This window comes from Lipophrys pholis (assembly GCF_963383615.2).
Source record: "Lipophrys pholis genome assembly, chromosome: 7".
In the NCBI taxonomy this organism is placed as follows: Eukaryota; Metazoa; Chordata; class Actinopteri; order Blenniiformes; family Blenniidae; genus Lipophrys; species Lipophrys pholis.
In genome coordinates this window covers 9,999,716-10,026,658 of record NC_137638.1, presented here as the reverse complement: position 1 = coordinate 10,026,658, position 26,943 = coordinate 9,999,716, and the positions used below count along the sequence as shown (strand labels likewise).

The 26,943-nt window shown below is 40.5% G+C and overlaps 1 protein-coding gene across 3 annotated transcripts; it reads left to right on the top strand.

The window, feature by feature from the left end:
- The first annotated feature begins 1,212 nt into the window (after nucleotides 1-1,212).
- On the top strand, nucleotides 1,213-25,230 carry susd2 (sushi domain containing 2). 3 transcript variants are annotated; one of them, XM_080468114.1, is made up of 14 exons: nucleotides 1,213-1,469; nucleotides 1,587-1,785; nucleotides 3,063-3,211; nucleotides 3,352-3,709; nucleotides 4,723-4,924; nucleotides 5,833-5,918; nucleotides 6,004-6,272; nucleotides 6,751-6,894; nucleotides 7,384-7,536; nucleotides 8,256-8,504; nucleotides 9,617-9,892; nucleotides 10,677-10,853; nucleotides 19,489-19,585; nucleotides 24,493-25,229. In XM_080468114.1, the coding sequence occupies exons 1-14, from the start codon at nucleotides 1,415-1,417 to the stop codon at nucleotides 24,542-24,544; spliced, it is 2,466 nt and encodes an 821-aa protein (XP_080324240.1). In that variant the 5' UTR covers nucleotides 1,213-1,414; the 3' UTR covers nucleotides 24,545-25,229. The 3 variants fall into 3 exon arrangements, with proteins under 3 accessions (XP_080324240.1, XP_080324242.1, XP_080324241.1); XM_080468116.1 differs by having other exon boundaries at nucleotides 1,227-1,469; nucleotides 6,004-6,239; XM_080468115.1 differs by lacking the exon at nucleotides 19,489-19,585 and having other exon boundaries at nucleotides 1,413-1,469; nucleotides 24,493-25,230.
- The last annotated feature ends 1,713 nt before the right edge of the window (nucleotides 25,231-26,943 follow it).

Here is a 26,943-nt window from a genome sequence, read left to right as displayed (position 1 = left end):
GCGGCGCAGAAACTTTATATTCACACATTATTTACAAAATGTCAACAACGGAAGATTTGTCCATCCAGCCATACATGTTGGAGCCAGAGTCGGACCCGGCGGAGCGAGATGAAAATGACGATGATGCACCTACAGAACAACGTCTTCATATGGATGTAACGCAATGGTGTGTTACTATATTTACACTAACTTCTCCATCCATGCCCACTACTACAATACTGCCTGTATTACAACGACTATTTAACACAGAAGTTACATTATAATCTAAAACGAGCACACAGCGCTAACATATGAAGACGGTGCAACTGCTAATGCTAACAAAACAATGACAGGGACGTCTTATCATCACACTTTTTAGCGTTATATACAGCTTACCGAAGTGCTCTGTTCGTCGTCTCCATAGATAGAAGGAACTGACCGCTCAATCAGACCAAGTCTTTCGGCAAATCCTTCTTTATACTGGCGGAGGTTGCTGAAGCAGTCGTCCTTAAAGTGATTCGCGCACACAAAAATGACCTTACCCACAGATGTGGGTACATTTCTGTGAAAAATAAAACTCAACCAGGCACTTCGAAAAGGTTCTGATGCTGGGAGACGGTGTAACGAAGCTTGTGGGTTACTACATCCAACAACCGAACATTTCGACTTATCCTCTCGTAACTTCGGTTGGACTACAAAATCGCAGCGAGAAACAAAAATGGCGGATTGCTCGAAACGTCGATGTCCTAATTTGGCAGTTCCGCTGAGAATACTGTGACGTCATTGTTCAAAAAACGTAATAGAGAATAGAAAAATCGAAACCGATCGCAAAATATGACCAAAACAGAATATAAAGATATCAACGGAGCACCTGAAGAGACTACTTTGAACTTTTCTGTACTTCTAAACACTCTAAATATACACCAAAATGCATTTAAGGGCTAAAAAAGTGGATTTAGCATGATATGTCCCCTTTAAGGGGAAAGTAACTTGATATTTTAGGGAGGACTTAAACTTTGTCCCACAACCAATATTGAATTTAGAATAACTTTTATTCTATTTGTAGAAATCTGAACCTGGTCTAAAGTAGTCTGGGTATGAACAATTATCAGCGATATCTCCCCTTAAACATTTTCACAAATAACAACAATGCTGACAAGTTATGTTTCCTTTAACTTTCCCCTTAACAGCTGAATTGAAGCTGCCAACTCGAAGGGAGGAGCTAAACCTTTTGCGGACACATCTTTTGGTATCCGGCGGATATGTCAGCGTAATAACGTCTGTTAATTCCTAACTTGTATTTTATTCTCTAATCCTAAGTAAACACGTGCCGCCCGTCAGTTTGTTGAACTTCAGCGAAACCATTTCAAAACTCACGTTCAGATCTCGCGTGGAGCTGCAACACTTATTTAGTCTCCACGCTGTGAGGAAAAACATGAGAAGCATTTTGATCTGCGCTATTCTTCTCACTGCCATTCCCTGCACAGCCGGTACGTCACTCATTCACTGCATTCTACGTTTGAATCAAATTTTAGGGGGAAAAAAATACTTTTGATGATGAAAGCTTTATGTCTTTCCCCCCCCCCCCCCCCCCCCTGTTTGTGTAGGTTTGTCATGCAGAGGAAGATGTGGGGGTGTACTGGAGGGCTGCTCCTGTCATCCCTCCTGTGTGACTCTGATGAGCTGCTGTCCAGATTACAATCAGTCCTGCTTCCAGCTGGACCCTCAATCCAGCTGCATGCTGGGAGGAAGACCTCTCCGGGTCCGGGGTTTGGTCCTTCAGCCTGGCTCACGGCTTCTCTGCAGGTTTGCACATGGACAATGACGTCAGTATGTTGTGAGGGGCCACATTTCATTACAGGATGACTGTCAGAGAATCACATGCAGTTACATACAATAAGGACGTTAAGGATACTTTGCTTAAGGTGAAATGAATGGAAAATGTTCAAAAGTTCATTCTGCAGTGATATTATATCAGTAGGACATTTAAGTAGAAGCATGCCATGGCGATTTCCTCTTCTTAAACTATTTATTGAAACAACATTTAACAACAGTGGTGGGTATGCTACAACAAGCATCAACTACAGCTTGACAACAACGTCTCAGGCCGTTCACAAGTCGACTTACGGTCTGCTGAAGCATGGCATCAAACTCTTCTTGAAGTGCAGCCCTCAGGTCATTAAGGTTCTGGGGTACAGAGTTACAAGCCTCTACACAGCAACTCAGCTGATCCCAGAGGTTTCTTATGGGAGTCAGTTCTCTAGAAAGTGCAAGTCCCTCCATTCGGGGTGCTTCAGTCTCCAGTGATTAATGATGTTATTCTGGTTGTTTGGGCTTGTCACTCTTATCAGTCACAAAGTGTGAGTCAGTTCCATATTGGCTGGACACATCTGCCCACACTGCAGCACCTCCACCAGCAAAGGATGCAGTATTCTGGATGCATTGCCAAAGAGAGACAAACAATAACCTTCACTCACATTCACATGAGCTATTTACAGTTAACAAATAATCTCAAATGCTTGTTTTTGGTTTGGGAGAAAACCAGAGGGAAAAAAAACACGAGCACATGAAAACTCCACAAAGGTCCAAATCCTAGAATCATGTGAATGTGTCTGAGTACATAGTAGTGGCTGAGCTGTTGTTTTCAGATCAAAAGAAACCTGAAATCTTTCACTGTATGTGTGATAAATGCTTCGGGTTTGGATTGCTTGGTGTCAATTGTTCTTTTGGAAATGAGCTCTTCCATTGTATTCAAATGTGCAATATTGTTCTTATTCAGTGCGATAGTCACCTTCAGACCCGCATCACATTTTGCTGTATTGATACAAGGATTTGATATTGTTGTGCTCATAGTAATGATACTATCTGACTGTTCTGGATTCTTTCTGCATCAGCTGAAATCCCTTCAGAAAGGAGTCGCAGGTTTGATTTGCAGCAAGCCAAGCCTTTTCCCTCCCTACATTTCCTCTGTGGTCAAAAACTAACATTTAAAAAGCACAGAAACGTCATAAAAACAAGTATAACTTGTTTTGTAGTTAGTTATTCTGAATCCCATTCTTTAAGTCTGTCGCCCTCTGTTGTAGATTCAACGGGGAGATTGAGCGAGACGGGTTCATTGATGCTGAAGGACAGGCGTACTGTGTCTCTCCTCTGTTGTACGAGACGGGTTGGATAACACTGGATGTCTCAACGGATGGAAAACACTTGGACAGATCTGCAGAGTTCTTGTCAGGTAAATAGATGTAATATTGAAATGAGGATTTCACCTCATTATCAGTAAGTGGTGAGTATCAATAAGTTTGTCGCATGTCTTCCCTTTTGGTGAAAATGTTTTGATCTTCATGCTCTGAAGCCTTTTTCCTGACGTTTCAGTGCATCCCAGTAAAGCGGACCGTGTTTTTGAAGTCGCCCTGGTGAATGCAACACAGTGGCAGTACTACGGGACTCCGAACGTCCCAGGCCAGCTCAGGATGACATGGAACAGCTCTCTGATCCGAGCGGACCGGGTCAACGTGGAGCTGTGGGGTTACAGAGAGGTGGACAGGGGCGATGCCGCGGGAGCAAAGGGACCGTCCTCCCTGCGAGCCGAGCTGAGCTATCTGTACTCAGTCGGCAGGAATCTGGCCAACTCTGGTGGCTTCGGCTTCATTCCTGAGCCCAGAGAAGGATACAGCCAGTGGGAGTTGGGGAATATTCGCATCACTTCTAATGCTGAAGCAGACGGAGCGAAGTAAGTAACATGTTACCGGGACTGAGTGTGTCATTATGTTGCATTGATACTTTGTTTGGCCTTCACATGTTTTGGAGGAACGGTGATCTGTTAACCAAAGAGGATGAGCTTCACACCCCTTTTATTTCCAGCTGTTCTCACAGGATACTTTTTTTTTAGACTTTTACCTCATTTCATCCTAAATGAGAAAATTCCTAGAGTTGGTAGTATCGGTATATCTGCATTATATTTGTCAATGCATTGATATTTTAATGGTTGAGTTTTAAGTTAGTTTATGCTGAGGTGAACTGTGAATGCTGAGGTTCGTTTGAGTCCGAGCAGTAAATTCTTCTGCAGTGCTGCTTCGGATTTAGATGATTACGATCATGTAGTATTTTTTTTTTTTGCATTGTCAACTGTTTAGATTTCCCTGAATGAATAATTCGGTGTACTGCAGATAACAAATCCAATTTATTTACAGCTTTAATTAGATTTTTTTTTTTTTATCTCCAGTTGAGCTACTGATCTGTGGTCACTTATTGCTATTAGATGTGAAATACTATACTAAGTGGAGGGTTTTTGGTGGAACGCAAACATTTCATATTAGTTGCAAAGTTTAATATATTTGTTGTGTTTTTTTTTATGACAAATTAATTTGAGGGATTAAGTGTGATTCAGATTGTCAACGGTTTTAAAGCTTAACTGCAGTGTGCCGTACCTAATGCCTAATGGAGGGTATAACATAGACATTTTTTACCCGACGTCGACTGTAAAAATAACACGACGCTCAGGCCAATCCAGATCTTTGTACTGACAGTGTTAGTCAGGCCGCAGGCTGCAAAAGCCACTCAGTTACTCAATGAAAGAGCACCAGGTGTTGGTTTAGAGTTTGTTGCATTTGCATCTGCAATCATCCCCAACCTGTTAATGTGTAACAATGATTAACATTTGTCACATTGACCCCGGAGGATTTCCCTTTCATAGATGATCTTTAGATCATTCCGTTGACATTAATGGCGAGTGTTTGTCTGCAGGGATGTGGAAGCGCTGTGGAGTGCGGCTCATGTCCTCGCCTGGCACCTGGAACAGTCTTTCAGAGACAACTCTTCGGCCTGGGCACGGGACAAGTGTCTACAGTGGGACGGCCTGGAGAAGAAAGCCCCCGACTTCCTGAGTGAGCTCATGGACTGCCCCTGCACTTTGGCACAGGCCCGAGCAGACACCGGGAGGTTTCATGTGAGTACGCACACACACACACACACACACACACACACACACACACACACACACACACACACACACACACACACACACACACACACACACACACACACACACACACACATTCGTACTCCATCGGGCCTCCACAAGGGAGGGGGGGCAGGTGTTGACCAGAGGCTTTATGTTTCCACTTAGATTTGTGTTGACACACACAGAAACCCACCACGTTGCAGCGATTCCAACTCTCATATGTTTTGACTCACGCCAAGTCGTAAATTTTGGACTTCCCTAATGATTTTCACATAATAAAAATTCCTTGATGGCTGTTGGGATCCATGTGCAAGTTAAAGCTGGTTAGATCAGTGGTCTTCAACGTTTATGACCAGAAAAGCAATCTTGTAACTTTCCACCCATTCAAATTTAACTGGAGCTGCAAAACAGGTTTAATCTTTACAATGAGGTGAACACAGCTTTTAAAGTTTCATATACAGTTTTGATAAATACAGAAAAACTGTGACTTACATTGTGTTCATGAAGTTTCAGTTACAGTTCAGAATAGTGAATATTTCAATACTGACCAGTTTTTGTACCTGATTTGAGCAGTTTTGTACACAATTTTAACATTTCAGCTGTTGTTCAGAGTTTACAAGACAACTGTTGAAATGTATTCACAATTCTTACATTGGCAGGCTGTAATCAGTGACTTTCAAAATAAACAAAAGCACTGGTACAAATAAACGCAGTTTGGAACTAATCCAACTTTCTCTTGCTGATCTGTAAAGAAAGCAAATAAAATATGTTATCATGCTGACGTATGTGACTTTTGTTCAAGTAACTTGTGTTTTTTGTTTTCTTTCATTTACGTCATCAGTTTTAATTAGCTAATGTTGTACTGTACATTGTGACTCGTTTGGCTGTTTCAGACTGATTATAGTTGCAACATTGAGAGTGGGAGTGTGTGTACGTATCATCCCGGCAGTGCTCACTGTGTCAGAGCGATTCAAGCCAGGTAGGAGTGGAAAGACGAGGCGTCACGCTTTGAACCAAACACAAACTGTGTGTTTTTGATGTGATTGTTCTACTTGTATGCGCAGCCCTGTGCATGGCTCTGGGCAGCAGTGCTGCTATGACAGTACAGGAGCTCTGATGATGACAGGAGACTCGTCTGGAGGTGGGACCCCCGACCGGGCTCACGACTGGGGTTCCCCTCCCTACAGGGAGCCCCCACATGTTCCGGGATATTCACACTGGCTTTATGATGTCATGAGTTTCTACTACTGCTGTCTGTGGTCTGACCATTGCCAAATCTACTTAAAGCACCGACCTTCAAGTGAGTGTCGCAAGTACCAGCCACCAAAAACAGGTGAGAGGGAATAACATGAATCCTGATAATACAAGACAGCATAAACTGGGATTGCTCAACATGGCATTGGCCATAGCATATATATAATATATTACAGAGCATATTTGTACATGTTGATTTAATGCCTAATGCATTTTATTTGAAATCAATGAAATACACTGTTGGACTCATGCCCAGTGTTTTTCCATGTGATCATTCATCCTTGTCTAACAGCCTCTGTGTTCCTTCACACAATGGAAATGCATATTAGATCAGTAGGTAGTACACAGGAGAAGTAAATGAATTCTAGACCACAGCTCAGAAGTTAATATACTACAGTAGCTCATGCAGTTTTACCTGCTCTCCAAAGACGGTCCCAAAACAGTAAAATGCACAATGAAACCAGCAAAAGGATGTTTTGAAGCAGATATAAACCCGCGACCCAAAATAGTTTCGTCGATGGAATTATATTGATGTTTTGTTCCTCACTGCCTCGCAGGCGTTGTCCTCGGGGATCCACACTTCATAACGTTTGACGGCCTGCAATACACTTTCAACGGCAGAGGAGAGTATCACCTTGTGTCTTCTCCTCATAGAGAGCTGAGAGTTCAGGTCCGAACAGAACAGGTGAAACTTAATAATGGTGAGTTGTCCTGTGTTTGTACCCCTCTCTTTGTGTACGACCGCTGCTCTTTTTACCCCAAATGTTGTCTTAAGAAACTCCAGTGAGACCTGCTTGATTTGATTCATGTGTGGCCCTTCTTGCACTTTAAGCATTCCTTTTTTCTCCCCTCCTCCAGATTTTCACATGCTTTTGTGAACAACAATGTCAGGTCCTTTGTGTGTGTGTCTGAAACATGTTGGATGTTTTTCTTCTTTTTGTTTCTCGCTCACTTTCTCAGGGTCAGATGTGATGAAGGAGAAGAACAGATGTTAGTTTATTGGTTAGAAAATCCTCAAAGCCTTTACAAAACTGCCATGGGCCAAGTGACTATAGATGACCAGATGTCATTAATATCGTCCGTGTTAGTTCAGCAAAAGCAAACATCTGGACAAAAGCAATCCTAAAACAAGTAGAGACCGCAGGATACGCACACAGCTTCTAACAGTGAGATGTCTGCTTGCCAACAAGGCACCTTGGTGAAAGCCACACGGCTGTCCTCTGTGGCCATGAAGGAAAAGGCCTCTGATGTCATCGAGGTGCGTCTGGCAGAGGGTCGTCTGCAGGTGTTGAGAAACCAAAAGGTTTTGCCTTTCACGGAGCAACGATGGATGGATCTGCACGGTGAGATGATTTAGCCAGTCCTTAGTTGGACTAAACCACACTTTTGTCATATTGTGTTATCTGTACGAATCGGTGATCTTACTGTGAGTTACTGTGAATACAACTGCCTTTTTGTCTTCAAGCAAAAACCTTAATGTGTCACTTTTTACTAATAAAACCTGAGTGTATGAACATGTAAATCCCTTCCTTAACTGCTTCAGAGTTATGATATGTGATGCTGCATTTTAGTTGTCTTAGAAACCCGGAACTTGTAACATTCCTTGTAGAAGTTCCCTGCTGTAAGTCAGAACACAGAATAGAAGCATGAAGCAGTTTTTACACTCGTAGTTCTTAGAATAAATTACAAATATGAAATGCAAACACAAGATAACGTCAGTTCCTCAGGGTACACTGCCGGTCAATGAAAGGGTCAAAATGTTGACGCGTTATATTAACATGATTAAAACGCTGTTGAGACAAAAGTGTCACACTGTTTGAAGCCATATTATGATCTCAGTGGGATTTAAATATATATATATATATATATATATATATATATATATATATATATATATATATATATATATATATATATATATATATATATATATATATATATATACAAAGTGTTTTCTGAGGACATCTAAAACATGTTATAAGATTTCAGCATCATCAAAATGAAAAAATAACAGGCATGAAACTCTTACAGAAACTATATATAGTTATATTTTCTTTTACAGGAGTGTTTGTGTTTGTCCCCGGCCCTGAGAATGCGACAGTCAGCTTCTCCTCTGGTACTGGTGTGGAGGTCCGTTTGCATGAAGGCACCATGGCAGTGACTGTTCTGCTTCCGGTGGAGTTTTCCAACCGCACTCTGGGCCTCCTCGGAGTGATGAACTCAGACCAGACAGATGACCTTATGACCCAGCGTGGAGCCGTCGTCTCAGCAGACGCACCGTCGGAGGAAATCTTTACCTTTGGAGGAGGCTGTGAGTATGAGGGGCCGGTGAATTCAGTTGGTCGAAACAATGAACAGATAACGAAATTTACTGAACAACAAGTGTTCATAGGAAAGTAGACTTCTTAAAACCAATTGCTTCACTTCGTGATGGAAACCCCTTTGCCTGTTATGGTACAATTCTGTGATTTCTTTTCAATAGATAGCTCTCATAACTGTCATATATGGATCTTGAACAGGACATGTCTCCAATGTAATTACAGTACTTACTGTTAAAAGATCATCTGAGCTAAAGTCCACAAATCAGTGCACATGATGCCTGATTTGCACATATCTTAGATTTCGGTGTCAAATCTGTTGGTGTGATTTATTTATTTTTCCAGCAAACCATTCTACAAGTCAGTGCTGTACCACATGCTGCACTGTCACCCAGCATTTATTCTATAACAACAACAATCATTTATTTGTAATGCACTTAACATTAATAAGATAAATAAGAATCTCAAAGTGATCATTCAAATTGGCAACTTCATCATAAAAACTACTGGGTGCTAAACCGACCAGCCTGCAGCTGACACACACACTCTGATTGAAAACACTGAGCATATAAGGACACAACCGTTTTACTTTGAAACCCACAACAACTGCTGGTCATTGAATTGAGTTGTTGAAAGATTAGCTACATGGTGGGGAACATTCCTCGTGCAGTTTTTTATTTTTTGTTTCAGTAGTTTCCCACACTGTTCACTAGAAGGCTGCACAGATTGTGTTTGTTGGTTTTAGTTTTTTCAGAGAGGCTGCAGAAAACCTCTCAGATGTCGAACATTATTTGAGGCCAAAGGCTGACAGAAACACCCCCTCTCATAAACACACACAAGCAGTGGCCTTCATAACAAAAGCAGGAGGCATACACTAACATCTCTCAGGTTCAACATTGCTTATGTTGCCTTTGTACTACCTGTTTTTTACTATAAAGTTGAAGCAATTTGCATTTTTGTGGCACGATAACTGTTTCACATACCCCTACAAACCGGTTCAATGCAACTGATTGTTTCAGTAAAACTGCCAAAACAACTGAAATATTGAATGAGTTGAACTAAATACTCAAACCTGCTGTGTGTGTGTGTCTATTTATGTTGGCAGGGAGCATTTCAAACAAGTCTTCCCTTTTCACGTATGACTCTGCGTACCTTTTGGATTTATATGTTCACTCGAGCCACGATGCTGCGTTTGTCCCTGACTTCTCTCCACCTGAGAGACCTGATGACCCTCTGGTGTCAGACATGTCGGCGATGTGCTCTGGAGAAGGGGCCAACTTCTGTAAATATGACACCCTGACAACTGGGAGCCTCTCAGTCGGAAATGCCACACTCAGGGCCTACCAACGTTATGAGGCTGTGATGAACGCTCTGCAGCCAGGTACTTTATCGACACTTTATCATGTGGTAACTTCCACATTTCTTTATCTACTTTTGATATGAACAATCAAAGAGAATTAAAGTGATGCTTCACGTTAAGATAGGACTTTTGGGATGGTTGGGTAAAAAGTTATAGGTTCTGCTTCACGTGCCTCATAATAACATAGACCAAACACCATTACCGTATATTTAGTTTCTTTAACACTGTGCATTAAGTTTTTATTTTATTTTGAAAGTTCCAGCCACTGTATCCAGAAAGTCCTATTTAAGAAACTGAATGACAAGTAAGTACTCAGTAGTTAATCAATGTGGAAAAAATTATAGATAATCTTTTACAGCTCTTTAGGGACTTTTTGGGGTCATTTCTAAGATAGAAAACATCATCAAATATGTGTAACTAATCAAATTTTTTTTATTAGATACAGATAGCATATAGTTGTGTTTATTTTGACAACAAAAAGCCACTGGGGTAAAAATAAAAACATTTCTCAGCATGCCTTAAAAAGGGTCAAACAAGATGTTAATTTCTTCATGTGTTTTGCATTTGTGGCTAAAAATATGGTCACGCATTTAAAAAAAAAAAAAAAAAAAAAAAAAAGCACTTTATTTAATGATATTAACCAGTTCCAGATTTGTCCCACAGCTTGTGCGTCTGGAAGTATTTTCCAAAATGTATTTGTGTTTGTATATATCCACATCTCTGTCTAAATCATTTGATAAATGCATTGCGAGGAAGCAGAAGTGGTATTATCACTGATATTTCTGTATATGCTGCTGTTGTTCAGTGGTGTCTTGTGGCTGGCTTCGCACACCTAAGAATGGTAAAAAGAACGGGACCCGTTACCTGGAGGGAACCACTCTGAGCTTCTCCTGTGATGACGGCTACGCGCGGTCTGGTTCAACAGAGCGCACATGTCTGTGTGACGGGACCTGGACAGGAGAGCAGCCGCAATGTGTCACAGGTCAGTCATGTCATGAACTCCCGCGTAACATCGATTGTAGTGTTTAAGTGTGTGATTAAAATCAACATACTGCTCATGTTTTCTTTGCTTCTAGAACATGTGCTGCCATCCACACATTTTCTTTATTGATTTATTCAACTTAGAGCACACACACACACACACACACACACACACACACACACACACACACACACACACACACACACACACACACACACACACACACGGTTTATGTGTAGCTCTATCTTCAGCGGAAAAGTTGAGTATGTCTTTGCTTTGATTGATGGTTATTTTTAAACAAATGAAATATAAGAAAATATTCCGCTGGGAATTTTATGAGCGGTCGTCTGATATTAAATGGGGCCACAATTCTTTTTTTTTTTTTTCCCATTTGTCTAAGTCATAAAAAACATTTTATGTGTGACACATTTATTCATGGGAACTTTTTCAAAGTGGATCAAAAGTTTGTTGAGCCAAATGTGTAAATAAATAGGAATATTTTTGGGAGATAGATTCTGTCAATGGCTAAAAGAATAAACGTTTGTAATATCTTGCATACGCAGTAAAGAAGAAGCGTCCTCTAAAGTATATTGAACAGTTTTGAAAGTCTCTCTCGCTCTCTCTCTCTCTATACATATATATATATATATATATATATATATATATATATATGTGCTGTTAAACACAAACAGGTAGAGATTTCAAAAAACACGCCTCTGGCAACACATGTTCCACATGTCAGTTAAATATTTGCGAAATTGTTCCATTTTCTAGGTTGGTTCTCGCAGGTCACCAAACCACCGGCTCTAGGTAGGATCAGAATTCAAATTGAAAAGATGACAAACTGTTAATATACTGCATAATGTCTCTTTAACTACTATAATGCGAATTTAAACTGAGCCGAAATGTGTAAAACCTTTGGCAGCATCCTCCGGAAAGGGAGTTTTTTTTTTTTTTTTTTTTTTTTTAGACCAAACGGCTTATCGCTTCCAACCACTCACATGTTTTACATTCAGCACAAATGGCAGCATCCTCCGCTTGAAATTGAGAGCGACTTGGCGAATCCTTTCCTTCTCTTTGAAAGCAAAGATTAAATAGACTCGGCTGTTCATGCAGACCATTAGCAACACAGCCATAAAAGTCTGAACCTGGCTCGGACTGGCTTAGTGTTTGTGAATTGGAACCACCTGGTTCCCTGCAATGATTTAATTCAGCAGCTCCGGACTCACGTTGGTGTTTTTCTTGTAGTTCTTCTCTTTTGCCATCAGGTGGCAGTATTTTCCAGAGAATGCCTTCCTTCTGCGGTGGAGCAGGTTAATGCCTCCTTTTTCCCGATTGAGGAGAGTGAAATGAGCTGGTTCTCTTAAGAAATAGTTTTTCAATCCATGCTGCTGATACTGGAGGATATTAATTGCACATGTCACATTTTTCACGAGTTTCATACTTTACTTCACGGACCTGCCAGCCTCAGTGAAGCGAGCAAACAGAAATAAAACCCCCGGACTTGTGATCTGTCTCTATTTTCATCCCTTCGTGGCTTCATTCCAGTCCCCCATCCTTTTCTTATTAGCGCTGCAAACTCAGACTTCCTCCTGATAGCGATCAGAGATGAATCAACTCCACAGATCTGATTTGGAGGACCATGTCACATCGAGCTGGGTCACAGCTGGATGCAATGCATCCCAACTCCTTCTTCTGGTAGAAGATAGAAGACTTACAAATGTATTATAATGCATTTTTAATGTAGATCTTTGTCTTTAAGCCAGTTATTGTTTTAAGTCTCTTGACCTTTCACGATGACTTACTTTAGTTTTAACAAGCTTATCATTGGAGTGAATTGATGTCTCCTCTTGATAGATGTCAGAGATTGATTAGGGGCTGTCATTGGAGAAGGGGGTTTGCATGTTGCCTCCCAAGTAGAGAGATTGCGATCCGATCGTCGACGGGGCCTTTATTCATGTGCCTCCATGTGTTTTATCAAGTACCATGGTTTGTACTCTGTGAGTGAGTTTTTCTGGTGACCTGCACTGGGGGTATCCTGCTTTTTGCCCTGTGATGGCTGCGATAAACACTTAAGTCACATTATTGTGGAAACATTTCAGTCCCGATTCAGACAATTACAGCTCTGACGCTGCGCTTGGAAGAGTTTAAAAATGATCTTTTACAAACTGCAGATGCTGATGAATGATCTACTCTTATTCACTTAGATTTCATATTAACTGATCATGAGGTTCTCTTGGCAGACTGCTGCCCTAGGAGTGTCTTTGTGGAACTTTATTTGTGACAAACCAGAATATTTTTTTTTTTAGTTTCTTTGAAGATCACTTCCCCTGCTTTTGTAGAGCGAGTGGAGTTCCGCAGGGGCCTGTTCTATGACCACTCCCATTTGCCATTTCCTTGTGAATTATCTCACTTGGTCACGTTGTTCATCTGTAAAGTCTTATCATATTACTGTTATATAGATGATACCCATATGTCTCCATCAGGTTTCTCCAAAATATCAAAATCTTCCAAATGTTTAGCAGATATTAAGGACTTGTCTTCTTCTGTTTTGTTAGTTTTATATTTTACGCTATTTTCACTTTAGTTTTTAACAGTGTTGGTTTGTTGTATACATGTCTGTCTTTTTAATACACAATCATTGATATTGTTCATAAAGCAGGTATAGGAAATATACTGGAAATAGGATAGGATTTGTAGGAAATAGGATTTGTTTGAACACGATCTTGTTTGCTGAACTTTTTGAAGGAATATTTAATTTAATGGAGAAACATGATTGGTGGCCAGAATTTGAAGTTGTATTATTTGCAATCATGAAAAGCTCTTTAGTTGTTATGACTCCATTTACCCACATATGGAGGGTAGTTTAAGTCAGAAAAAGTATATTTAAAAAAACAAAAAGCTAATCAGAATTCTCATGCCAATGATCTCTAAAAAGAGGGAGCATAGTATTGATATGGTTGTATTATGGTAGTTATGAATGGAATATGTTATGTGGCAGGAGTATCTCATGGAATAACAATGGATTGAAGACCAGTTGAAAGTGCTGTTATTTATAATTTGGTTCACAATATGACATTTTGTGACATTATTTCATTGTATTTTTCCATCTTTACAGCACAGTCTAACAATGCTGTGACAAAACAGTGTTTCTCCGACACATGCACTCGTGTAAGTAAATAGTAATACAGCGTTAGGAAGTCATTTAGTCCTATACATATTCTGCATTCATACACACACAAAAGGGGACCTTTTATAGCTCGCTGACAATAATTGCACTTGCTCCGACACTCTCATTACACAGATCAGTGCTAACAACTGTCAACATGACCGGAGGTGCTCGGTGGCAGGTGTTGCCTGAGCTGTTGCCTTTGTCGTTTGAATGTGACCTCGAGCAAAGTAAACAATACTAAATAGAGATTGGGCCGGAAACGTCCTGATGAAAGTCTCCTCCTCCTCCTCCTCCTCCTCCTCCTCCTCCTCCTCCTCCTGCCTGCATGAATCACCATGGCGTGATGTGTAGGCCGAAGAGCCAGAGGACTGGAGTCAGACTTGAGATGAAAAGGACGTGCTGAACAACAAATGCCACCGAATCCAGTTTGACTTCTTCTCTGAGTCGCTTTAATGAGCTGCTCCGACAGCGGAGGTGACACTAAGTCCTTTCCATTAAAAGTGGATCCCTGAGGGAATTTGACGATCACTAAAAGTCCCGGTCATCCTGGAATGGTTGCTGTACTTGTCCCCTGTATTTTTTCATTCATTTAAAAACTTCTGTAGTTAATTGAAGCTGTTTTATCTACATTTCACTGAAATACTTATTTTGTGGCATCTGTTAATCAGATTAAAAAAAACTTTTGTACAGTTTTGTGGCCACTGTAGGTTCTCTCACATGTTTGTGTGGAAATCCGATGTAACGCATTTGTCTTTTAATACCTCTGTGCTTTACATATAAATATAACAGAAATGGTTGACGACTTGAATTGAAGAAGACACATAATCAAAGGACATTTTTGTAGGATTTTTTGAGATCAAGCAATGCATTAGAATGGATAAACCAAATACTTTTTTGATCGTTTTGTAGCAACTGCATTCTTCAACAAGCACGTTTGTGGGGAGATCTGGTGAGGTTATAGAGTTTAGTTCTGAGAGACCGCCTCGAGACATTAATGTATACTAATGACAGGTTTGCCACACCTTATTGGCACAATAACATGAATAGAGTCCCTCATGCAGAAGAGAAGGAAGTGATTGAAATGAAGGTGACAGCTGCCAGAAAGGATAGAGCGAAAGATAGAGCGAGGAAAAGAGTTACTGTATGTGGCTTGCAAGACAAAGCCTCACTTTATTTTCTGTCGCTGCTTCTGGTCCCAGATTCCCCCGAGATAAAGGAGCTGAGCACCGGGAGTGAGGGAGAAGTGGTTGGTAAATGCAGGTGAAAGGGTGTTTTGAAATGCCACTCAGGGAGCCTGAAAACTTTAAAACCATTGATGTCATGAGTAATGTTAGTGTCTCCTCAGTAGACATTTGTTCCCGGGAATATACAAGAGAGGACTACCTAAAAGGGTTAACTAAATAGGTTTTGTCATTAATTCTCATTTCTGATCATTGAGATTTTGTCCAAAATACACCAATTGTTACAAGGTTAAAATGCACATTAACTTGGAGAACCTTTCTAAACTCTCTGTGTATATAGTTGCCTCATATGTTCTGTTATTTTTTTTTTGTCTTATTTGACATTCAACTTTCTTTGTATTCATTCTGTGTGGAACAACGCTGAAAGGAATTTCCCTCTGGGATTAATACAGTATTTCTATTATATTCTATTTTGTTCTACTCTGTTGTATTCTGTGATGTCAAAATTGTCTGAAAAATTCTAGATAGGAAGGATGAAACCAATAAAATCAGTTACAAAAACAGCTGAAAATGTAATGAAATATTCACCATCCTAAATTGTAATTGATACTTCACAAATACAACACAAGTTAAGTCTTTTTTTTGTTTTTTATATATGTTTCAAAACTACTTTATATATTAAACTTTAGAAGCTGTGTCAGCCTCAGTAAAGTCTATTTTATTACATATTTGTAGTCCCAGTAATCTCTTGTTTGTCATGTTAAAGTGCTATAAAGGTCCATTTTCAGTCAAAGTATTTCATGAATTCAGAATGTTAATTAGTGTGAAAAAAGGGATCAATCGAAACAACATCAAAACAACCTCTGAGCCTGGTTCTCCAGGTTTCTTCCTTTTGAAAAGGGGAGTTTTTCCTTTCTACAGTCGCTTATGCTTCCTTGTGTGGAATTGTTGGGTTTTCTCTGTAAAACTGCCTTCAAATTCCTTTGTTGTATTTGCCGCTATTTAAATAAAGTTTGAATTGAATTGAATTTCACCACAACAAACACCTAAATAACAGCGACTTTTTCACAACTTTCTGAAAAAGCTCCCGCGAAATCAGGGATTTTGCCTCGCAACAATCGCAAAAAAGGAAATCTGGCACTTTGCTGCCAATAAAAGCAGAGATAATAGAGAGAACTGTTCGCGTTACAGGCAAAAGTGGTCCCTTATTAGAAGCACAAGGCCTGTTGCTACGTTTTCATGTATAATATCATCAAATTTAGGGAGGAATGTGGCCACAACAAAGAGAAATACACTTTTTCTTTTGTTGAACTTGACACCTTCTCCCACTCTCACAAAAAATCTCTCGACTCTCGCTCTCCCCATTCACGGCCATGTTAAACTCCAAAACGGCTGAAAACTTTATTAAACTTAAAGGCTCACAGGTTAAAATTGTTAGAAGATAGGAAAAAAGACATTTCACATCTGAATAGAGGACAGATGTGGCAACGTTTTAAAAGTTAAATCAAGTCTCTAGCTGAAGGAATGGCGACGTTACCTGGCGTTGAAGACGCAGGACTTTCTTTGTGTTTTTCACTCGATTCCCATTCACTTTGAACGGGAAAATTTTCACAGTTTGCGTGATTTATTTTGGAAACGGTTAGCCAAATCATTAACAAAAGAGATAGCACACTATTCCGAAATGTTTCCGCATGTTTTGTAGTGCTTTGTGTATATGTGCGCCCAACGATGCAGGACTAGTTACGGTTCAAGAAAAATAAGATTAAGATTAAAATTAAGATGGACCACAGCAGACTGCTATGTAAAGCGTCTTTGAGTGTATAATAAAGCGCTATATAAGTTTGATGTATTATCATTATTATGATTATTGGCAAAAAAAAACACGGGCCAGCTGGATAGTTTAGACACCCTTTGCATAAATTCTACATTGACTACTTTAGAATACAATAGAAATACTTTATTAATCCCAGGGGGAAAATCTTAAACTCTTGAATAATCCAGACTGACATCCCCTTATTGAGACCCAGCAGTCTAGTGATGCAAAACAGTCGTACTGGATGTATCAGGCGGCCTTTGGAAGGTGGAGCCTCACACTTATTTTGATCGCTGCATGCAAATGTATAGGAGTTCCCTCACAAGCTCGCACAGGACGGAGTCTATCTGAGACTTGAGGCGAAGTGCAGGTGCAGTGATGAAATGAATTGTTTTCCTTGGCTACTGCCTGGCTTTATGTCCGTTAAGTGTGTTTATGCAACTGGGTGCTCTTCACCTTATGACACTCTGGATTTGATGACTGAGCTTTGACACGGGTTTCAAATTCCGAAAATGCTCGTCCTCATCACATTAAGTCAGACAGGTTGAGATGAAAACAGTTCTGAGCTGAGACATACGCTGTTACCAGGGAGAGAAATCAACAAATTTATTTGAAGATGATATCAGCTCTGTTGAGAAAAGAAAAAATACGCTCATATCTTTTTTGAAGAAGTGTTTTTTTATGATAAAATTGTCGCTGGTGGGGGTATCCGGGCTTGGCCGGGTCATACAAAGACTATTCTTTCTTACTTGCCGTTTCTCTGGGAGATAAACACTGGAAAGATGATTTCAATCAGTCTGAACTTGTGGGTTTTTTTTTTTTCTGAGTTTATAACTTGCACCTTCATCTATTTGCTCCCAAGCACGGATGACAGGGATGGTGTACACAAAATGAAAATCAATTAAAGAAAAAAAAAAAAAGTTTTTCTATTCACTGCTGGTGTCAACCAGTTCAGCTTACCTCCAGAACGTACGTGTTAATCCCGTCTCACTGGAATTGTAATGCCTTCAAAGTGAGTGCTATTGCTCCTTGCAGCTTCACTGTTTGATGGGTGTCTGTCAGTTCGGCAGTGTAACCAGACCTGTTGGGGTTTTGCTTGCTGAAACAAAAAGGTGGCTGTTAACACTGATTGAATGTCAGTCCTCTGCACGTCCCTCGTATCATTATAGTCTTGGCTGCTTGTGACAGGCTTCAGCAGTTTGATGCCGCTGCATCGGAAATTCGATTCTTTGGAGGGGTTCAGGAACTTGGGGAAATATTTGCTCCAATTCTGGAAGAAGCTAAGAAGCATTGCATTTATGTGAGAATCATACAATCATCCCCCCTTAACATTACGTAAACCTGCTTTATATTGAGTTGGTATCGAGTTCTGTCCAGCACATCCCGCAAAATTTTGATTTGATTGAGATCTGGGGTCGTTTTGGTCCAGCATGCATGATCCTGCTGACAGGAAGGGCATATTGTTTCACACAGTTTATATTACTGCTCAGACAGGTGGAAGATGTAAGTGTTAGTTTAGAAACGCCGTCCTGACTTACATGCACTCATTTTCACACTCAAACTCTGCCGCACTTATTTTTAATAAAGGTTTGATACAGATGGCAAATTTAATATCAAACAGACCAAATACGTAAAAGAGAATAACTCACACCAGCAGTGAAATTAATAAACGTGCAACATGTCTTACAATTTTTGCATTGCTTTCAAGATTTGTTCTAAAAATGGTCTTTGTGCAAAAACAGCTTTTAAAACACAAGCAGCGCTCTGAAATAGAAGAAAAAAGCCACTAAACCTGAACAATAGCTTTTCAAAATTAAACCAGACTTTCTGTAAAACAACAGCTGTGTGGCCAGAGCACATCTCCTCACGTAGCCAGGAATAAAGGGTTTTTAATTAAATGTACTGTTGCGATCACGCTGGTCATCACACCATTGAGATGGGACTTCAAAAGCTCCGCAGGGCCCCACTTTGGGAAGCACATTTTAAGTGCAACAATAATTTTCTTGTTTATCTTTAAAAACTGGAAATGTTTTGTTTGTGCAACTATTCATTAACCTTCAATATCAACTTTTCAGAATGCAGTCACAATGTTTTTTTGCCTCCAATAATCTAGAAAGTAGCTTTGTCTGAAGTACAACAAATTAACGGAATTGCTTAGTACTATTTCTATTTGGGAAAATAACGTAAAAATTATGGTTGTACAATATTTCACATCAATTAGCATTACAGCAGTATACATTTTGGAATGTTATGAGCAAAAAAGTATTAAAAGTAGTTTTTTTCTGGTGGTAAACGCCATAGAAAAGTAGCTTATTGTATTTTACTGTAACTTACTGTGAAATTTGTCATTGATATTGTTTCCTCTCTGGTCGACTTTGACTTTATTTTGAACTTGTAAAGAAAATGTGGATTGTGTGGAAAGATCACCGACTTCCTGTAGCGACCGATACCTTTTTGTGATTTTCACAGAGGATGTTGTGGGGATGGTACTCGGTACTGTGGGCTCCCTCTCCGTGCTGTTCACCATGGCTGTAATGGTCAAGCGGCACATCAGGAAACCCAGCAGGTGAGAATCGCATAGGAAAGAAAATCTATTCCTGAATGTTACAAAATGCAATTCAGGGAAACAAGAAATACTGAATAAGAAGGTGGGTCAGAATCAGCACATTTATGTTTTGCTGCATGTCGACAGCCCTCCACTTCAGTTCTCAAAATATAGACACAGAATACATAGAACAACCCTTTTTTTTTCATTTATCATTGGCATTCAAGTTGTTCAAGTCTTTTTTCAGGGAACACGAAATGCATTAAAATTTTAAAGCTGTTCTACAGCAAGGGAGGTTGATCAAGCCTTGAAAGTTGGTGCTACTGGATTACTTCCAACCTCCTCTGTCTGCATGAAAACCATGTTGGAACACAATGTGGGACCAATTCCTGGTCGAACAGACCAACAGTATTGTACTGCAGAAAGTTGGGTGTTGCAATAAAAATAGCCAGAAAAAGTCAATGAAAGGGAGACAGACCGCCATAACGCTTAAAGATGTAGGTATTTCCCATAGAGAAATTGCAAAGAAAGTCAAGGTGTGGACAGACCTAAAGCCACAACAGAATCAGATGACAAGGTTCTGGGAGTTAACAGCTTGCATGACAGATGGCTCACAGGACAAAAGCCTCAAGCACAGCTAAATAGTGGTCTCAGTTTAAACTCTGAAGAGAAGACTTGGAGCTGCAGGTTTGACATGACCAAGAAAGCTGTTGCTAAGATGTCAGAGTAAGAAAAAGAGGCTTCTCTGGGCCATAAAACACCATTGGACAACTGAAAACTGGAAGAAGGTATTATGGACGGATGAATCAGAATTTCAAATCTTCAGCTCATCACGCAGGATCTTAGTACACCGTTGAATAGTAGAAAGGACGGTTGCACTGTTTGACATCGCCCGTTCAACTGAGGAGAAAGTGTGAAGGTCTGGGGCGTCTTTGCTGGATCCAGGATTGGTCAATTGTACACAGTCACCCTGAACCAAAATGACCACCACAGCATTCTGCAACACCGAGTTGGTCTGGGGTTCATCTTTATGCTTTAATTCAGAGTACAAAGAGACATAAAACCAATTGTCAATACAAAAACTGGAGAAGTTCAATTACTCAAATGATAAAATATCAAAGCAGCTGAATTCAAGCACTGGTAATAGTTAGATGGTTTTGCATTTCAGGAGAGGATCTGGTGAGTGTTAAGGGACTGTTTTAGATTTTAGCTGATACAGGAACAAAAATGTAAAAAAAAAAAAAATCAAAAGTCTTTATGTGCATTGCATTGTGTAGAATGTTGCCTGAATGTCATTACTGATGCTTCACACCAGTAATACATACTGGCTGTATTTTGTTCCAGTCACATTGTGTTTCACACATGATTTTGCTTTAAAGCCGGAGGTCTTTCAGCTCTTTGTATTAGCAGCAAGATAATAATTTCAATACAGTACACAGTTGACAGTGAAGATCAAACGACAAACAGTAACAACAGTTAATAGCAGGAATGTTCAGTTCTGAAGAAGTGATGCCAGGCTGTCATGTATTTCTTCATATTGTGGTAGTTTAGCAGGACAGAGGCTGGTGTCACATTACAAGCTCTTTATGTTTCTTGTTATTGGGATTAATGCCATAGGACTATATGTAGGAGATTAAAGCTAAAAGACAATGCAATATAACTGTTTTTGGTTTTACTTTATAGTTTAGTGGGTTTTTTTTGTCTAAAGATCACATTTAAAAAAATAACACTGTAGAGCCAACACATCTTTCCTCCTTATTTAAGTGACCAGTGTGAAGGTCTCTGCAGGTCAAGGTTGCATTGAATTGAGGCACAAATAATGGTTTGTGGTTGTTTGAAACACCTCCAGCCAGAACCACTCACATATCTTTCATTACATCTTTAAAGAGATTGTATGTTCCAAATTGAAGCTCCTTGTTATCTTGTGAAAACTGATTCATAGCTAGAGGTCTTCTTTCCCCCCCACTTCCTCTCAAGTCACCTTTTTGCTGTGCTAGCGAACACAATGAATCCCACCTGCTTATTTGATATCTAGCATGTCCCGGCCTCTCAGTCATCGCTCATAAATTTCCTTTCTGATCTGATTAAAGTCGATAAACCCGTATCCCCTGTGGGATCGTACTCATGACTGCAGTCCAGGGAAACAAGGGGCTAATGGCAGCGCTAGCTCCTGGGCATATGCTGGCAAATTAAAGGCCTGCTTTATGAGCTCCGACACTTCATTTGGGTTTTCCCCCACCAAAACTCCGGCAGGGGAGAGGAAAAAGATGGATGTTCGGGGTGAGGAGCCACCTCCTGCTCCTAGCGGCACTTTGGGCAGGTGTTTAGATGAAACTGCTCCTGTTTTTAAGCTGCGAAGGCCAAGAGGGAGCACACCTGCCCCCTCTTAAATCCTTGATCACAGGGACGGCCAGGTGTAAAAGAAGATGAAGCGTGTCAAAAGGTCTGAAGATGTGAGGGGAGATGATCTCACACTTATGACATGCCGGTGCACATTCTGAACGCCTCGGATATGCTCACAGCCCGGAAAGATGCAGCGCATACAGTAGCAGCAATGTGTAAAGAAACATCTCATACTTTTTTTGAGTGAGTGGTCGCACTCACACACGTGCACACACACACACACACACACACACACACACACACACACACACACACACACACACACACACACACACACACACACACACACACACACACACACACACACACACACACACACACACACACACACACAAATCCCCCACCAGCAAGTACAGACACATCAATTCCTTCGTCAACATCAGAGGCATAGCAGGGTGGAAGTAGCAGAGGCCTTACTGTGTTTCAGATCATGTCTGGGTTGTGTGTCTGGAAGAAGGAAACAGTGATACTCCACAACTCCGAGTGTGCCTATGTGTGTGTTTGTGTGTGCGACTGCTGTGGAGTGGGCCTCCCGTGCCTCTGCTCCTTGTGTCTCTGGCTTGCAGGGGTACTTTCCACATCTAAGGTTACGCTGCAGGTTCCGACAGGTCGACTGGCGGCTCACCACAGGAGTAGGAAAGTCATTACACCATAATATGTAAGCCCGGTCTGTGTGTGTACGTGTGTGTGTGTGTGCGCACCATCACTTCTCTCCTGCCCTTCTGCGAGGTGACGCATCTAAAAGTAGAGGGTAGGCTTTGTCTGGGCCTGGAGAAATGATTTGAAAATGAACTGTCCATATCAGTTTTATGTATGAAAAGATTCTCCCAAATAACTCCAAATTGGAAAGAATAATCCGAAAACATTAGTATTTCACAATCCTTGATGTTAAATCATTCCATCCATCATGATTGATGATATTTGTAGGGTTTCTTTGTATTAAAAAGTCATCTTCTTTTAGACAGTATTGATTTCACAAAACCAAATGAGCAACAGCAAATGTTGTAAGATTCCACCGATTTAGAATTATTAGAAATTGTTTTAAAAGTTTTTTATATTATTTGAAATGATGTGCTTTAAATGTCTCTTATTGAATGTCACTCTTTAGCAGGAAAGGGATTAGTCCTTTTAACAAGGAGATGTACCCTTAAGGGATAAAAGTGTTACCAATGCAAATGATGTATGGAATGCTAATAAAGCTTTCATCAATCTTCAGTTTTGGCTTTAGAAAAAAAACATCCTGGAGAAAAAGAATTAGGTTATAATAGCAAAAGTGACCAACAACCATAAACTATTGTTATGTGAACTTAACAGGATATAGACAATTACTGAAACATATATGATGTCCTGTTAAAATAAATGTTGTGTTTGTTTTGGTTTTTTATTAGTTATAAAGGGTCTCACATATATGTACAACACAGAAATACAGCAGTTGCTTGAGCTCAAATGATATATGTTCCAAGCAAGGCCTGGCCAAAATGACAGTTTTAAAAATAAAGACTTTGGTAGAGATGCATGGGAAGAAATCATAAATAAACAAGCCAAAAGAGAAAGTCTCAGTGTCCTGTGTGGAAAGAAAGACAACAACAAACACTAAAAGACCACTAAAACAAACATGACCACTGTACTATACAATAAAACATCTACAGCTTCAACAATCGATTTATATTCCAGTGTTTTATGTTCATATTAAACGTGGCCAATTTGAATTATTCCTTCTAGTACAAAGCTGCAGGTTTTGACTGCTGTGAAAAGTAACTTTCTGCTGGTATCAGCTCGTCACCACCGTTTCCCGTTGCAGCGAAATGTGAACAAGTTCTTGAAGCTGCAGATCAGAGCAGTTGAAAGAATTGAATAACCGGGATGCAAATCAACGTGAGCTGTACAGAAACAAATCCATAACCAGCTTGTTTCAGACCGAATATGGATGAACCCGGGACGGGCATAAAACACGGACGTATAGTACGATGTATGATGAGAGTCACTGAGCAGTGACGTGGTCTCTTCTTATTCCCCTTCCACTCACTGTCCAAGACCCCAGTTTCTGTCACGCTGAATTCTTTATTTTTAGGACAATATGATCAAGCTCAAATTATTCTTTTATATGGAAGAGGACAAAAGCCACTAATGCAAATACCTTGTGAGGGCTTAGTACAGTTGACCCTCAATATTTATTTCCCTGTTTTGCAAGTTTAATATTAGCTGTTAGTAAAAGTCTATGAATATGAGCAATAAAACGCTGTTATTAAGAACCCAATGCGAGGTCACCAGACAATCTTCCTGTGGTTAGCTTTGATGAAACTAGTGTTTTCTATTACTTTACTCGTTTCTGTCCTGTACAGCTGCAGGAGACACATTCTGAATCACTCTTTCCCTCAAAATAGCCTTAGAGTGCTGAGGATGACCGTCTCCGAAAGACCAACGGTTACAAAGAAGGTGCTATATAGCAAATGTATTTGTTTTGTTAGTTGGATGTTTTTGTGTTGTAATTTTAAAAAGTTTTTTTATTTCATCTGTATTTTCAGAGTGAGAAAAAGGAAGCCTGACCAGACGGAGACCCAAGGACAGATTTGCTGAACCATCAAAGTCTTTTTTGATCGTGGATGAGGAATATGGCCGATGGCCACAAGTATGTTTCGACATGGAAAGCATGTGCAGTGATGCCGACCATTTAGGCGACGATACTCTCTTGACTTCCTGACCCTATCAAGAGAGCCTGAGGCGTTAGGCTCTCAGCGTGTTGTTTGGCCTCATGTTTTCCCTCTTGTTTAGTTTGGAAAGCCTCCAGGTCGTGGTAAATGGCGCATGGGGTGACGATTGAGGGAACCGAAGTCAAGTAAAAATTCTGCGATTGTTTTTGTATCCGCATTCTGCATGACTGAACGTCCGATCTTTGCTAGAGAGAATTGTATAAATACGGCACGGAGATATCATCATTACAATCAACACTTCCTTCTCCTGTTCACTTTAGAATAAGACCAGATGTGTTCGTACTCGTGTCGAATGTGAATTGAACCTAATCGTTCTTCGGTTGAGCAACTTCAAACTCGAATGTAGCCTCTGTGTGGTATTGTAGCTTTCAGTCAACTGAAGGGTTTTGCTGAATGACTGAGGCGGAGGAGTCAACAAAGAGGTCAACCCGTGCACTATAGCAACCCTCGCTATCTGAACCATCCTAATATCACATACCTGTTCAAGAAAAGAATAACAAGGTATGACGATGAAGAACAACGAGCAAATCAATAAATGATTTTGTTATGGGTTTTGTCCGTGTGCATTTGTGCAGACACGCTACTGTTTCAGACACGGAGATAAAAAGGATCATCCCCACTCCAACCCAGCAGGCATGCAGTGTCTGGCGCAGTGGCATGCCCCATCCAAGCCACCGTCATCTCGTGTTACCCCGTGCTCCTCTGCTCTACTTTGAACCTGACTCGCTCCTCCTTTTCCAAAACAAAGCCCCTGGGGTGAGAAGGAGAAGCGGGCTGGGGGTAGAAGGAAACAGAGTGACAACGTCTCGTTTGGCTGATCTTTTGGCGCGATAGTGGTGGGGGTCCAGCTGGGGAGGAAGGGGAAGAAGAAGGGTCTCGCTGAAGACTAATTGAAATAACCTGGCTTGCTGCACATGGAAGGCTTTGAAGTTTACTCTGCATGTGAACACTGTTGCCCAAGCAGCACTTGTGCAATGCTCCATCCATTATTTGCTCCTGCTTACAGTGACTGCCCTTGCTCTGTTTGTGCCTCGGGGCCCTCATTGTTTTTCCAATAAAAACACATTAATGTTTCTCATGAGCTTAAATGAGTACACATGCCCTGAGTTTCCCTGTGCTGTTACTAGATAATAATCCGGGTCCAGATGCCCTCTCAAAAGGACAAGTCTGAGGTTTCTCTGCTCTGTTGGCTCAGTATTGATTCACTTGCTGTGTAATCTCCAAAACTGGGTGCAAATTTACCCACTTTCATGTGTCAGTCAGTGCTTACGAGCGAGGCAGTGGAGCAAGCTGCGGCGTCTGTTTGCAGAGTCAGATGCTGATTAATTGCATTTGGATGAAAGTCGAGGTTTTTTTTTCTTTCTTCATCTCTGCGGAGGCCTGTTCTAGCCCTGAATGTTTACGCTCACTTAACGTCTCAACAACCCAGCGTAATTAGTCCAATCATATCCAAACACAAGTAAATGCTAATGCGCTCTGTGGAAGCCTGTTCCTTTCACGTGGGACTTTTCCCATTTCTCAGATCAGCTCTACATCCTTGGATTATGAAGAAAGGCTTGTGAAGTGGGTTTTTGGATGAGGCTTTTGTTTTGGGTGTGCTTTCTTTTTGTTTCATGTCAACTCCAGCTTTGCAGGTGTACTTTGTCCCCTGCCTCCTAATACCTCACGGTTGAGCAGCACCTTCTGATGTTAACTCTTAATTTCAAGGCGTAGGTTGAAATAAAGATTGGTTTTGGGATTAAGGTGTTTGCCCAAACACAAAGTTTTGTCACAGGCAATGTGAACTCTGAGCACTGGGGGGAAAGATTTTTAGCAAAGGCAGCTAATCCCCTTGCTGATAAAAACAAAAGTTTGCCTTTTATTCTATGGCTACTTTTTATTCTTAGATACTCTGAGTAGAAACTGCAATCAAGCCCGATATGCTCTTGTGCAGGTTTTATCGGGTGCCATGTCAATCCTCAGGTGACCTTGAGGATATTGCGGTCTTCTGTACGTATTTATATGAAAATAACTTTTGGAACCTTAGATATTATGATCATAATATTTAATAAAATGTCATGAATGAATAGCTTGCTTTGTGTTCTGTTATAACAAACTGGAATTGGCTAAAATCCAATTTTATAACAATCTAAACAGGCATTTGGACATCAACCACATCAGCAATATGAGCAGTAAATGGATGTGTGTAATAAGTGCTTTAAAACTATCGCGATCACTAAAGCAGAGAGCTTGATGCTAGTAGACCAAGGGTGCCAAACACATTTT